At 33.2% G+C, this 12,053-nt stretch overlaps 1 protein-coding gene and 1 pseudogene across 9 annotated transcripts in view; both read right to left on the reverse strand.

Annotated features, from left to right (window-relative positions):
• The window catches only part of TBC1D5 (TBC1 domain family member 5), a 535,872-nt gene that overhangs the window by 261,038 nt on the left and 262,781 nt on the right, over positions 1-12,053 (reverse strand). For all 9 annotated transcript variants that reach the window (XM_078432387.2, XM_078432389.2, XM_078432388.2 and 6 more), the window contains one exon: positions 3,197-3,263. In XM_078432387.2, the coding sequence (XP_078288513.2) occupies positions 3,197-3,263 (67 nt within the window). The remainder of the gene's footprint in view (positions 1-3,196; positions 3,264-12,053) is intronic.
• LOC144617380 (protein-L-histidine N-pros-methyltransferase pseudogene) lies at positions 7,902-9,335 on the reverse strand (annotated as a pseudogene).

Here is a 12,053-nt window from a genome sequence, read left to right on the forward strand (position 1 = left end):
TATCACTACCCTGTGCACAAAATGGCTGTACAAAGGCAGCCCAGAATACTGTACCAGAGATTGAGAGTTTCAAGCCTCAGGTTAAGCTTGTTCTTAGCTCCCTTTCAGCTAACAGACAAAAGGTATTTTCTTGTAAGACACATTTTTTTTTTTTTTTTACCTTCCTTTTAGTGTCTCAGAGCACTGTAAACAATTCTAAATACCAGAAGGTTAACGATGATGACAATGATGATAATGACATTGACTGGAAGATAAAAGCAGCTAATATTTATGCAGCACTTACCATGTGACACCATCCCATTAACTCCTTATAACAAGAGTCTTATTACCCCCACTTTAATGATGAGGAAACTGAGGCTAAGACTTGGCCCACTTTTCCAAAGTACTTGGAGTCAGGATTTGAACCACCTCACTACATTTAAATATTAACAAATGAAAAACAAAACAACAAAAATCAGTGACTACACTCTCTTGAAAGTGACAATCTAAAACCATGATAAGATAAATAATGAAAAGACTACAGACTTAGGTGACCAATTTAAGACTGAATTCAAAAGTCAATAAAACCTTGGCATATGCTACAAAAGGTACACGTGTTGGAGGGTTAAGTGAAGACTAAGGCAACAAAGTTGCCAATTTATAGGAAAGAATAATATCCAAAGAACTAATAATGCCATAGTTTTGCATTTGGATTTTCAAAGGGCTTTACCATATACATTTATCTCAGTCTTTAAAACACATGTGAGGAGGGAGCAGGTTAGACACTGTAAGTCTGTCTTATGAGATAATAAACTAAGGCTAATCATTAGCCTGGACACAAGTGTGTGTGTATGTGTGTGTGTATGTATATATATATATATATATACATACACACACACACACATATATATATATAGCTTGAATGTGATGGTACTAGGCTGACAGCCAGAATTGTCTGACTGTGAAGAAAGGTCAGGATTTCTGAGACAGTTTAAATAATACAAAGGTAGAATTGTTAAGGTTAAAGGATCTTTGAGGGTTGAAATATTCACATTGTTCTAATAACTTATTTATTAAGTTTAAAACAGCAATGATAGCAACAGAAAAATAATTTTCGTTTTCAAAAGTGAATTTTACTGACAATTCTGTTGCCATTTTAGTATGATTGTACGAAAATTCCTAGGTTTTATCAGTTAACCTTAATATGAAAATATACCCCAGAGCTCTGCTTCTATGAATTCTGCATTTAACCCAAGTGTCAAATTCACAAGTAAGCTCATTACATTGTAAGAGCTATTGCCTGCTGAGTAGAAAAATATTCATTTCACACCTTAAATACTATAATACTATTTAATAACAGCACTGGCCTGCCAACTATTAAAAGCTCGTTTTTATATATTGTACTACCTGAGCTTTTTATCTTGCCTTTTTAATTACAACAATAAATTAATATCCTAACATTACAACACTGACAGGCATTGATTAAAATTATATTAGTTAACAACATTAGTATTTATTGTGCAAAGTTGCATTAGGAGTTCATTTTCAAAGTACAATTATCATTCAATAATACTAAAATACTTTAATCTTCAAACTATTCAAGAATAAAATAAGCTACAAGATAATACCGTGCCTTCACATTAACACATTTCTCTTAACTTTATATTATGTCCATTATTTACTATAATTAGCTAAACTACAAATGTAATTGTAAAACTGAATTCACCAACAAAATTTATACACATACGGATTTTCCTTCTTTTGAAATACATCTCTATTTTCCTTTTGTCTTAGTTTTTTTTACCGTATTTATATCTAATAATGATACTAATATAGACTTCACATGTATTACCATATTAACATTCCTCACTTACATATCAAACCATGAATGTTTAACTATCTTTTATATTTACTTCAGCACTAAAAGAAGGATTTGAAGAATCCCAACATTTATAAGGTAGGATGAGTACAGTGAAAATATAATGACAACATATGAGCTTTACTGCTGTGATAATACCCTTCTAGAACACCATGGGAACATAAGCCTTTTGTAGTATCTGTGACACTTGAACGACTGATTATTTATACATACCCCAACTGATATAAAATAAAGATGTCAAGTGTTTCAATTACCATCTCATTTCTGGAATTCAGAAACAAACTGTAGAAAACTTTCCCATTGACCACATTCCTATTAAGTGCTTCCTGTATACAAGGCTCTATTCTAGATATTAAAAGTGTGCCTGGGATTTGAAAAAAACAAATGACACCGTTCCACTTAGGGATATCCAATATGTATTCAAGTAAAAAAGATAAAGATTTCAATCGTAAACCCCGTATCTATCACATAAACGGAGTTACAGCTTAACATTTAAATGAGTTTCCAGGTGTGTAGTGGTTCTCGTGTGTATTTTATAGGGTCACTGCAAAGTGTCAGAACTAATTAATCATAAGGACAATGTACTCAAAGTATTTCCTCAAGAATCTGCATTGCTATCTACAATGCCAAAACGTATTATTATTGAATATGTACCTTTTTTTCTTAAAACAAAACAACCTAGTTCTTATATCACGTTGGTTCAGTATAGGAAGTTTCAAATACTACTGGAAATAATATAATTTTTCTTCTTCCTAGGCTTCCCTGTTATGAAGGTACAAAATCCATGAACATTTACTCAAGCATATCAAGTTATAAGGAGAACATTACCAAAAATAAGATCCAGGTTTTCTTAACTAGTGTATCCTTTTTAAAAAATCACTAATTGAGATGTAACTGTCCTGTTTGCTGAAGAGTCAAATGGGATATTAACAAACAGCACTTAATGTAAACATGGAGTACATTTCATACTCTTAGATGCTCATAAGGAATATATCCTGTTTTAAAAGGAAACTTAAACAAAAGGAAGCCTTTAGTACTGTAACAGATACACTGGAAAAACAAACACAAAAATTGATTATAACGGAGTTTAATACTACATGTGCATTCATACCAATTATCCTGTATACACTAACAACTATTATCTACAATAAGGCCATTTACTCAAGAATTTAAAAGGTTACATTTTTCATTACTCATTAAGTCTGCAGAACAATCACATGTCACAATATCCTTTACATTTGACGTATTTTTAAAACACAGGTAACAATTCCTTACTACTCTTAGAATCCTGTAACATTAGGTAGCTTGTATATTATCTTGTAATAATTTGTCACCTACCTATAAGAATTAAAAGTCCCATCAGAATCTAAAGTAGAACTTCTTCTTCCATTTTTATTTGAATCTCCTGGAAAAAAAAATTTTAAAAATACGAAATAATGAAGATTGTGAAACTGAGTATTTTAGTTGAAAAGCTGCTGTGTGACAGCTCTATGCAGTATATTGGGTCCAAAACTATATAACCCTTTATCCCTACCCCCCAAATATCTTTTGTAATCAGAGCTCTCTGTCAAAAAATTCATTTTGATGCTATAATATGAACTAATACCACCAACTGCTAAGTTGGATAAGAATACTATCAAAGTAATTATTAACAGGAACAAATGAAGTACAGTACAGAATCATTTTCCTTTTATGAATCACAAACAAAACTGAAATTTATAAACTATTTAATAATACACTAATGATTATAAATAAAGGGAAATTCTTTGTTCGTGACCAAATCACCTGTCCTGGCCACTGGTACAGTCAAAAGAGAGCAACAGAGATAGGACCTGGAATGTTTTCAGTCCCCAATTCTCCATGCTCTAGGAATTTGGTAAGCAGAGAAGTTAAACAGAAAGCAGGCTTGGGAGGTGGTGAATGCATTCTAAGGAGCTTTTAATACACCTTAATATTCTTCCTGAAACTTTCTATTTTAACCATGGGCAAAAGTTCAGCAGTTTTAAAAACGAAAAAACAACACTGAAAGATATTTCTGCATCATGTAGTAATGCCAAACATTTAGGAAAAAAATTTCCACTTAAGAAACAGTTATATTCATTGTATCAGACGCAGAACAAATTCATACCTGCCAGTTTAGAGATTACAGAATAAAAATAAATGTGCTAAAGAAGTTTAAAAAATGTTTACCAATGCCACAATATAAAATATATATGCTTATTAAAAGAAATTTAATTTAATTTTAGTAGTTTACATTTTAAAATACATACTTCAAAGTATAGTCTTCAGGAAACCATAGTATCTACTAATAAATAGACCATTTATTCTTAGAAACACATTAAAAAGACTAGATTGTGATTACATTTTATACTCCTAATTCTTGTAATGTAACTTTCAAGCATCAGGTTATATTCATTTTTATGCTTTTTAAAGCTTAATAATTCAATGATTTATCTATTTTAATTTATACTTTTAATCCACTTTGAACAATCTAAGGTGCCACTGGAGATCATCATAGTGGTCCTGGTTAAGTCAAATAGTAATTACAGAGCTTTCACTTTAAAGATGAGATTATTTTTAATTATTGAGTACAGTACTTAAGGTACCATACTTATATAATTATGCCACTCATCAAATGGTTATTGAAAGCTGAAATGTAATTTTAATGACAGCTACCTATTTTTCTTTGCACATTTTATAGTTGACAGATTAGTCAAGAATGTTGGTTCTTTTCAAAATCTTTACAGCTGTGCCAAAGTGTTTAGCAGGACAAGAACTGGACTGAGTCCACTTACTAACTTTTAACTCTATTCTTTTTTCAAAATGCACTTTCAGGTTTCTTTTCTTTCTTTTCTTTTTTTCATTAACAAAAATCCTAAAATGGATTACAGCATTCAAAACTATTGCCAAATTTTATAGAAGAAAATTACCCCCAAACACTTAAATGTTTAAGATCGATTTAGCTGGGTATATTTTGTTAATTCTTTGAAAACACAGACACTGTAGGATTACTCACACAACATACTTCATTTTCTTAAAAAAATTAATGGTATTATAATAAGTAAACTAAAAAGATTTAAAGAAAATTAGTCTGTTTCTTGCTAAATGAAAATTTCCTACAACACATGTTATTTAACAGCTTGCAGACATTTCCTGTGAAACATTCTATAATCAGTATAAAATAAGTACTATATCATACATTTAAAATATAAGCCTTCTTTTTCTTTAAAACTAAAGATTATGATTAAACACATAAGATCTCACCAACAGAATTTTTTCCCTTTCTGCTGATATTTACCAGATCAAATATAAAATCCTTCAAACAATTAAGAGACTTTCAGTTTTTAAACTAGGTTTTGCCATCATAATATATTACAAAGGTTTCTTCATTTTATACCTGTTTCAAAATGAGTATATCACATTAGATGTGACCTTCAAAGGATGGGAATAAGGAAAAGAAGCAGTTTTTCTTTCTCGAAAACATACCAAATAAGGAGTACAATTGTTTTTCCAAACAATATTAGAGAAAAGATTTCAGAGTTTGCTATATGGGGAAAAGGCAATAAAGTTTTGAAGCAGGAAAAACTGCTTTGTTCCTTCAATCCTCTAGTTGAAATTAATTATAGCAAATGTTTATGAAAACATCTGTTCCTTACAGTTATAAATTCTTAGTTTTAGTATGGACGATTCCAGATTCTTATTTTGGAAGGAAACTGTCTGACAATTGAAAGATTTACAGAAGAACAGGCAGAATTTGTAATTCTGGAAAACTGTATATACAGTGTACTGTATACCCTGCAGAGATTTTCATTCGCGTGAAACACTTGATGGGGCTTGAACTGGTTGGTAACTAGGAGAATTCAAAGACAGAGAGGCTCCTCTCTGATTTAAGGTGTTACACAACAAAAACATATCTGTAATACAAGGAAACATCAACTAAGAATTACAGATAAATGTTACCTTACTATTAATCTAATTTGGAGTAAATACAATAAACTGAGTATTAATTTTAACAGGAATTTAGTAAGACTAATGCCAATACAATCATGGGAAGGTATGTGCAGTGTTCCCCCAAAAAAACAACAGAGGGTGCAAGAGAGTTTAATATGATGTTTTAAATTGCTGCTCTGATTCTTGTTCTAAGTTATCAGGTAGCCATAACTGTAACAAGGATGTGTAGGTTGGTTTCAGATCTCTCTCTTCCTCTTCACTTTCTTCTCTCTCCCTCTCTCTCTCTCACACACACACACACACACACATAAGTGCATTATTACAGTAATCTTACACAAAGACCTTTAAATGATCAGACAGCACAAATACTTAAATGTGTTTTAAGATAACGAACTACCTTTCACTTGCTTGAAAAGGAACTTAACAAAAGAGTAAATTTTTAAAACACAATTGTGATTTTCAAAGTATTTCAATATTTATGTAAGTTAACCAATAAAATAATCTATATATATATATATAGAGAGAGAGAGAGGAAATTTAAATAAATGCATAAATTATACGCAACATGTAACATACATATTATATGTGTTGCTATGTGTATGTATGTTGTGCAACATATATTTACAGGAATAGTCCAACAATTATTTGTGACCATTACAATTTTAAATTTACATAACACATCAACTTCTCATTGGTAAGTACTTTGTAAAATGAATTCCTAGCAATCACAATTAAAATAGACTGATTTGAAAAAAATGTTTGTAGTTATATTATTTTAAATGAAGATACAAAGAACATGTATTTTCCATTAGTAATTTCTAACATACATGTGTCTAACTCATTAAGCAAATAATACATATAATGGTGACTTAAATCTCAAAACAAGATAAATCAAATTCCAGACTCCTTTTTAACTTTTACTGCAGTCAGGTTTAGCTAAGGGCATTTATAGCATCTATCTGTGCACTGTTGAAATCACCCTAAACGAAGGTTTACAATAGATTTCTATAGTGCTTTTTATGCACAAACATCTGCTTCATGAAGGTAGAACCAGAGATTTTAAACTAGGTTAGGTTAAAAACAACCAGAATAATGCTATAAATAAACACACTTACTCAACTGGGCCTTCAGTTTACATCCAAATATCATCAAGTTTTAGAAGATCACATCATACTAGGTATGAATTCCAAAAAGTATTACATAATTTAAAAAATAAAGTTTATCTCAAAATTGTTAGAGAAATGTCACCAAGTGTGTGTGATGAATATTTAATAGTGAGAAACAAAAAAAGATTTGCTTTAAACTAAGTTAAAAACCAAAGCTATGGATAGCCACATTTAGTTGTGACAGGATAATATGACATAAATAGTGTAAAGACCTTAAACCTTTTGTTTTTTTTTAAATGAATATTACTCCTGAAATGCTTTTTTATTAAATTTAAAATCCCATTCAAAGTAAATCCTTCAAAAATCCATGAATTAGGTATATTCATCTGTGGATATATAGTAAATCAAAGTATAAGGACTCAGCATCTATGAAGACAGTAGCCACTAAGGACATTACCTTATTTCAGGAATCATGTAAAGAACAGTCTCTCCAGGCTAATTTATTTGTGCTAAAAATCAAAGGACTACCATCAGGTCTAAGACCCAGTGCTCAAGTAAATACAAAACAATGCTTATTCAATAATTTTCCATCTTCTCTATCATTATTATCTACATTCTAATAATTTAATGGCCATATTAAGTTATAAATATATATATTTAAGTAAATATATTTAAACAAATATACATATTTATATAAATATATATTTATATAAATATATTTAAATAAATATATTTATATAAATATGTATTTATATAAATATTAAATAAATATATATTTAAATAAATATATATTTAAATAAATATATATATTTAAAAATTATTTTTTCATCTCCAAAAATGTTTACTGTCAAGATTCAAAACATTTTTCGAATGATAAAAAGGATTTCTAAACATGAAAGAGTATCAGTGCTATAACTTATAACCAAATATTTGCAAGTGAATGGACAGCTTTATCACCAGTCTTCATTTTATTAAAAACATTCCATGTGAGGTTGTGGCTATTGCTTTGACTGGGAATGAGTCCCTACTGCAGTTAAGTATAAAAAATATCTCCAAAATTGGAATGTGACCTGTATTACTAAGAGCTGAGAAAAATCCTCAAAGAGGTGGGTTTTGTTTTTTAAAAAACATTCCTTTTACACACTACAAAGAAATAATTAGTATTTGGGCTTCTTAAGTCCCTACATGATATTTACAATGGCAACCCCCAAAGGTCCTCCCCTTCACATAATCACAAACTCATACCCTCTTTTGGAGTGCATATTCTTGGTGTGTGCTCTGAAGACTTGGGCCTCCACGTGTTTATTCAAGTTTGAGAACAGAGACAGCATCATCCAGAACATAGTAGCCATCATACATGTCCCCTTCATACAGGTACGGTAGTCTGGTGAAAGCTTTGGTAACAAAACCAGTTTTTCTGAAAACTTCAGGCAGACTATTCACTTGTTCTTCCCATTTCTGTCCCTTGATTTCTCATGGTTTCTCCCACTTACCACCTACGTTTTCTGCACAGGGATGAAAGGGTAAAGCCAGGGAAGGATGACCCTGCCTCTAGTTGGCTCCAAGATACTTCTGATATCTTTTAACAAAGTGAAGAGTTGATCACAGTGGTCCAGCAAATTCAAGCAGCTGACATCATACTGGAACCCTGTATTCTGTCATTCATTTATACCAAGCACTTTGTATTTCTTCTTCTGAAGCTGCCATACCATAGTTTCAGACAGCTTGATGGCATAAATTTCTTCAAAATGAGGGCTCATGATTTTTGTGACCTGTCACCAGCACCTAAATCTACGGGTTTTCCAGTCTGGATTAATTTTTAGCAGTCTCTGAAACTGATCTAGTGAAAACACAAACATTGGGCCTCTTCCTAGCAACCGACTGATAGACATTGGAGAAATAAACAGGCTAAACACAGATGACACAGAAGAGTGATATAACTGGACAAAGGGCCAGCCCAATTTCTCAACTCTGTTAAGAAGATCTGTGTTTCATTGATCAAGATAACTCTTAACAAAGCCTGGAATGATTCACATAATTTCTCTCCGTTGCACACCTACCAGTAGTGGTTCTCCCTCCTGCTGGCCTAGGCCACTGTGGCCCTGTCGAGTCTGCTCATCATTTACATGTAGGGGAGTAGGGGAGTGGATAAGTGGGCTCCATACCAGCCACACGGACACCAGGCTGGGGCACAACCAGCCCACAAACAGTCTCATCAAGAGCCATGGCCACTAGTTTGGATCAACCACCGGTGTCAGGGCGAGAACATGAAGGTGCCTTTGCCCAGACTAGAGCCATTGCACCCAACCTGCCCATCCAGCCTCCTCAGAACTGAGGCAGGGGGTCAAAATTATTTAGATAACATAAAATCAGATGTAAAAAGCAAATATACAGAAACTTTTCAATAAATAATATTTCAAATGGATAATTTTAAGATAATTTAATTTTTAATAATATTTGTTATTCCTATTAAACCATCAAGAGAATAATTTTCAAAAAGAAAGCAGTGTGACATCAGTGAAGTGGCAGAATATACAACTCCAAATTCTCATCATCCCACAGAAACATCAAAAATAAGCACACCAACTTTGCAATAATCCTAGAAAACAGCCAAAGATTTATGAAAACCAAATGAACAATGCATGAAAAAAGGAGACATCTTGATAGCTTTGTGGCATTTTTACTTGCCCTTATCCTAGCCCCTTCTTGGTACCATAGCAATCTTGAAGAGGAATGCAGTTTCCAGTGTGGGAAACTGGTATTTGGTTCTGGAGGGAGCAACGCAGGCCATAATTGCAAAATATCGTGTAATTCTGTTCTAACTTGTTTAGGAGCTACCTGAAGGTCTGACACAAAACATCTCTTTTTTGTCTAACTCAAAAAAAAGTGGTGGGCATTGCTCTTGAATATACTGCAAACTGAATTAAGAACAAGCAGATGCCTGGCACAAAAGATTATAAGTGAAAACATTAAAAAGACCACCTAAGGTTTGGAGCAAGAGCTGGTGAGAGTTTCCTCGGGAAATTAGGACATTCAAAAGCATCCATGTATTTAGGAAAATGTAGAAGTCCATGGGCATGTCCAGAATAAGAAGTATGATCTTATAGGAAATAAGAGGACCACAACCTTCCACCCTAAGCTGATCACTCAGAGAGTGCAAGCCTGGCTAATTGATGAAAGACTGATGTGGCACAGAACCAATCTGCAAAGACAAGCAGAGATTTGGGGTTTTTGTTTGTTTCTTGTGGGTTTTGTTTGTGTGTGAGTGTGTGTGTGTGTGTGTGTGTGTGTGTGTGTGTGTGTGCGCGCGCGCGCATTTTGTTTTGTTCGGTTTTGTTTAGCTCCTGGCATTCAAAGAAGTTATCTGTCAAAACCCTAGCTGAACACAACCTAAGAAATAAAGATTTCAGTGACTACATATACCGCATAGATCAATGGAACAGAAAGAGAGCCCAGAAATAAATCCACACTTATATAGTCAATTAATCTCAACCATGGAGAAAAGAATATCTAATGGGAAAAAGACAGTCTCTTCAACTAATGGTGCTGGGAAAACTGGACAGGAGCATGCAAACAATGAAACTGGACCCCTTTCTTATACCACATACAAAAATAAATTCAAAATGGATTCAAGACTTAAATGTGAGGCAGAAAACCACTAAAATCCTAGAAGAGAACACAGGCAGTAAGTTCTGTGACACTGGCTACAACACATCCTTTTAGATGTTTCCTAAGGCAAGAAAAACAAATGCACAAAGAAACTATTGGGACTACATCAAAATAAAAAGCTTTAACAAGTCAAATGAAACAACCAACAAAACTAAAAGGCAACCTACTAAATAAGAGAAGATATGTATAAATTACATATCTGAGAAAGGGTTAGTATCCAAAATGGAAGTTATAAATAACTTCTAAAATTCAATGCCCAAAAAACCAGGTAATCCAATTTAAAAATGGGCAGAAGATATGAACAGACACACTCCTCCAAAGAAGAGATAGAGACGGCCAACAGACACATGAAAAGATGCTCAATATCATCCATCATCAGAGAAAAGCAAATCAAAATCACAGTGAGATATGACTACATACTTGTCAGAATGAAAATCAAAAACACAGACAACAACAAGTCTTTGCAAAGATATAGAGGAAAAGGAACACTTGTGCACTGTTGGTGGGGATGTAAACTGGTATAGGCACTGTGGAAGTTACTCAAAAAATTAAAAATAGAACTAACTACCAGATGATCTAGTATTTCCACTACTGGGCATTTACGCAAAGAATACAAAGACACTAATTTGAAGGGATACATGGACGCCTATGTTTATTGCAGCATTATTTACAATAGCCAACTTATGGAAGCAACCTAAATGTCTGTCCATCAACAGATGAATGGGTAAAGAAGATGTGGTATGTGTCAGTGTGTGTGTGTGCATGCATGTGTGTGTACACACATACACACAATAGGATACTATTCAGTCATAAAAAGGAATGAAATCTTGCCATTTGCAACAACATGGATGGAGCTATTAAGTATAATGCTGAATAAGTGAAATAAGCCAGAGAAAGACAAATATCACATGATTTCACTCATATGTGTAATTTATTTTTTCTTAATTTTTTTTTGAATGTTTATTTTTGACAGAGAGAGAAAGAGACAGAGCATGAGAGCGGGGGAGGGGCAGAAAGAGAGGGAGACACAGAATCCCAAGCAGGCTCCAGGCCCTGAGCTGTCAGCACAGAGCCCGACGTGGGGCTCGAACTCACAGACCGCGAGATCATGACCTGAGCCGAAGTCGGATGCTCAGCCCACTGAGCCACCCAGGTGCCCCTCATATGTGTAATTTAAAAAACAAAGTAAATGAACATGGGGTAGGGAAAAAAAGGGAACCCATGAAACAGACTCTTAAGTATAAAGAAGAAACTGATGCTTAGCAAAGGAGAGGTGGGGGGCATAGGTAAAATAGGTAAAAGGCATTAAGGAATACACTTATATTGATGAGCAGTGAGTAATATGTGGAATTGCTGAATCTTTATATTGTACACCTGAAATGAATATAACACTGTTAACTACCCTGGAATTAACATTTTTAAAAAACATAAAATATGGGCACCTGGGTAGCTCAGTCAGTTAAGCGTCC

Source organism: Panthera onca, chromosome C2, assembly GCF_046562875.1.
Source record: "Panthera onca isolate mPanOnc1 chromosome C2, mPanOnc1 haplotype 2, whole genome shotgun sequence".
NCBI lineage: Eukaryota > Metazoa > Chordata > Mammalia > Carnivora > Felidae > Panthera > Panthera onca.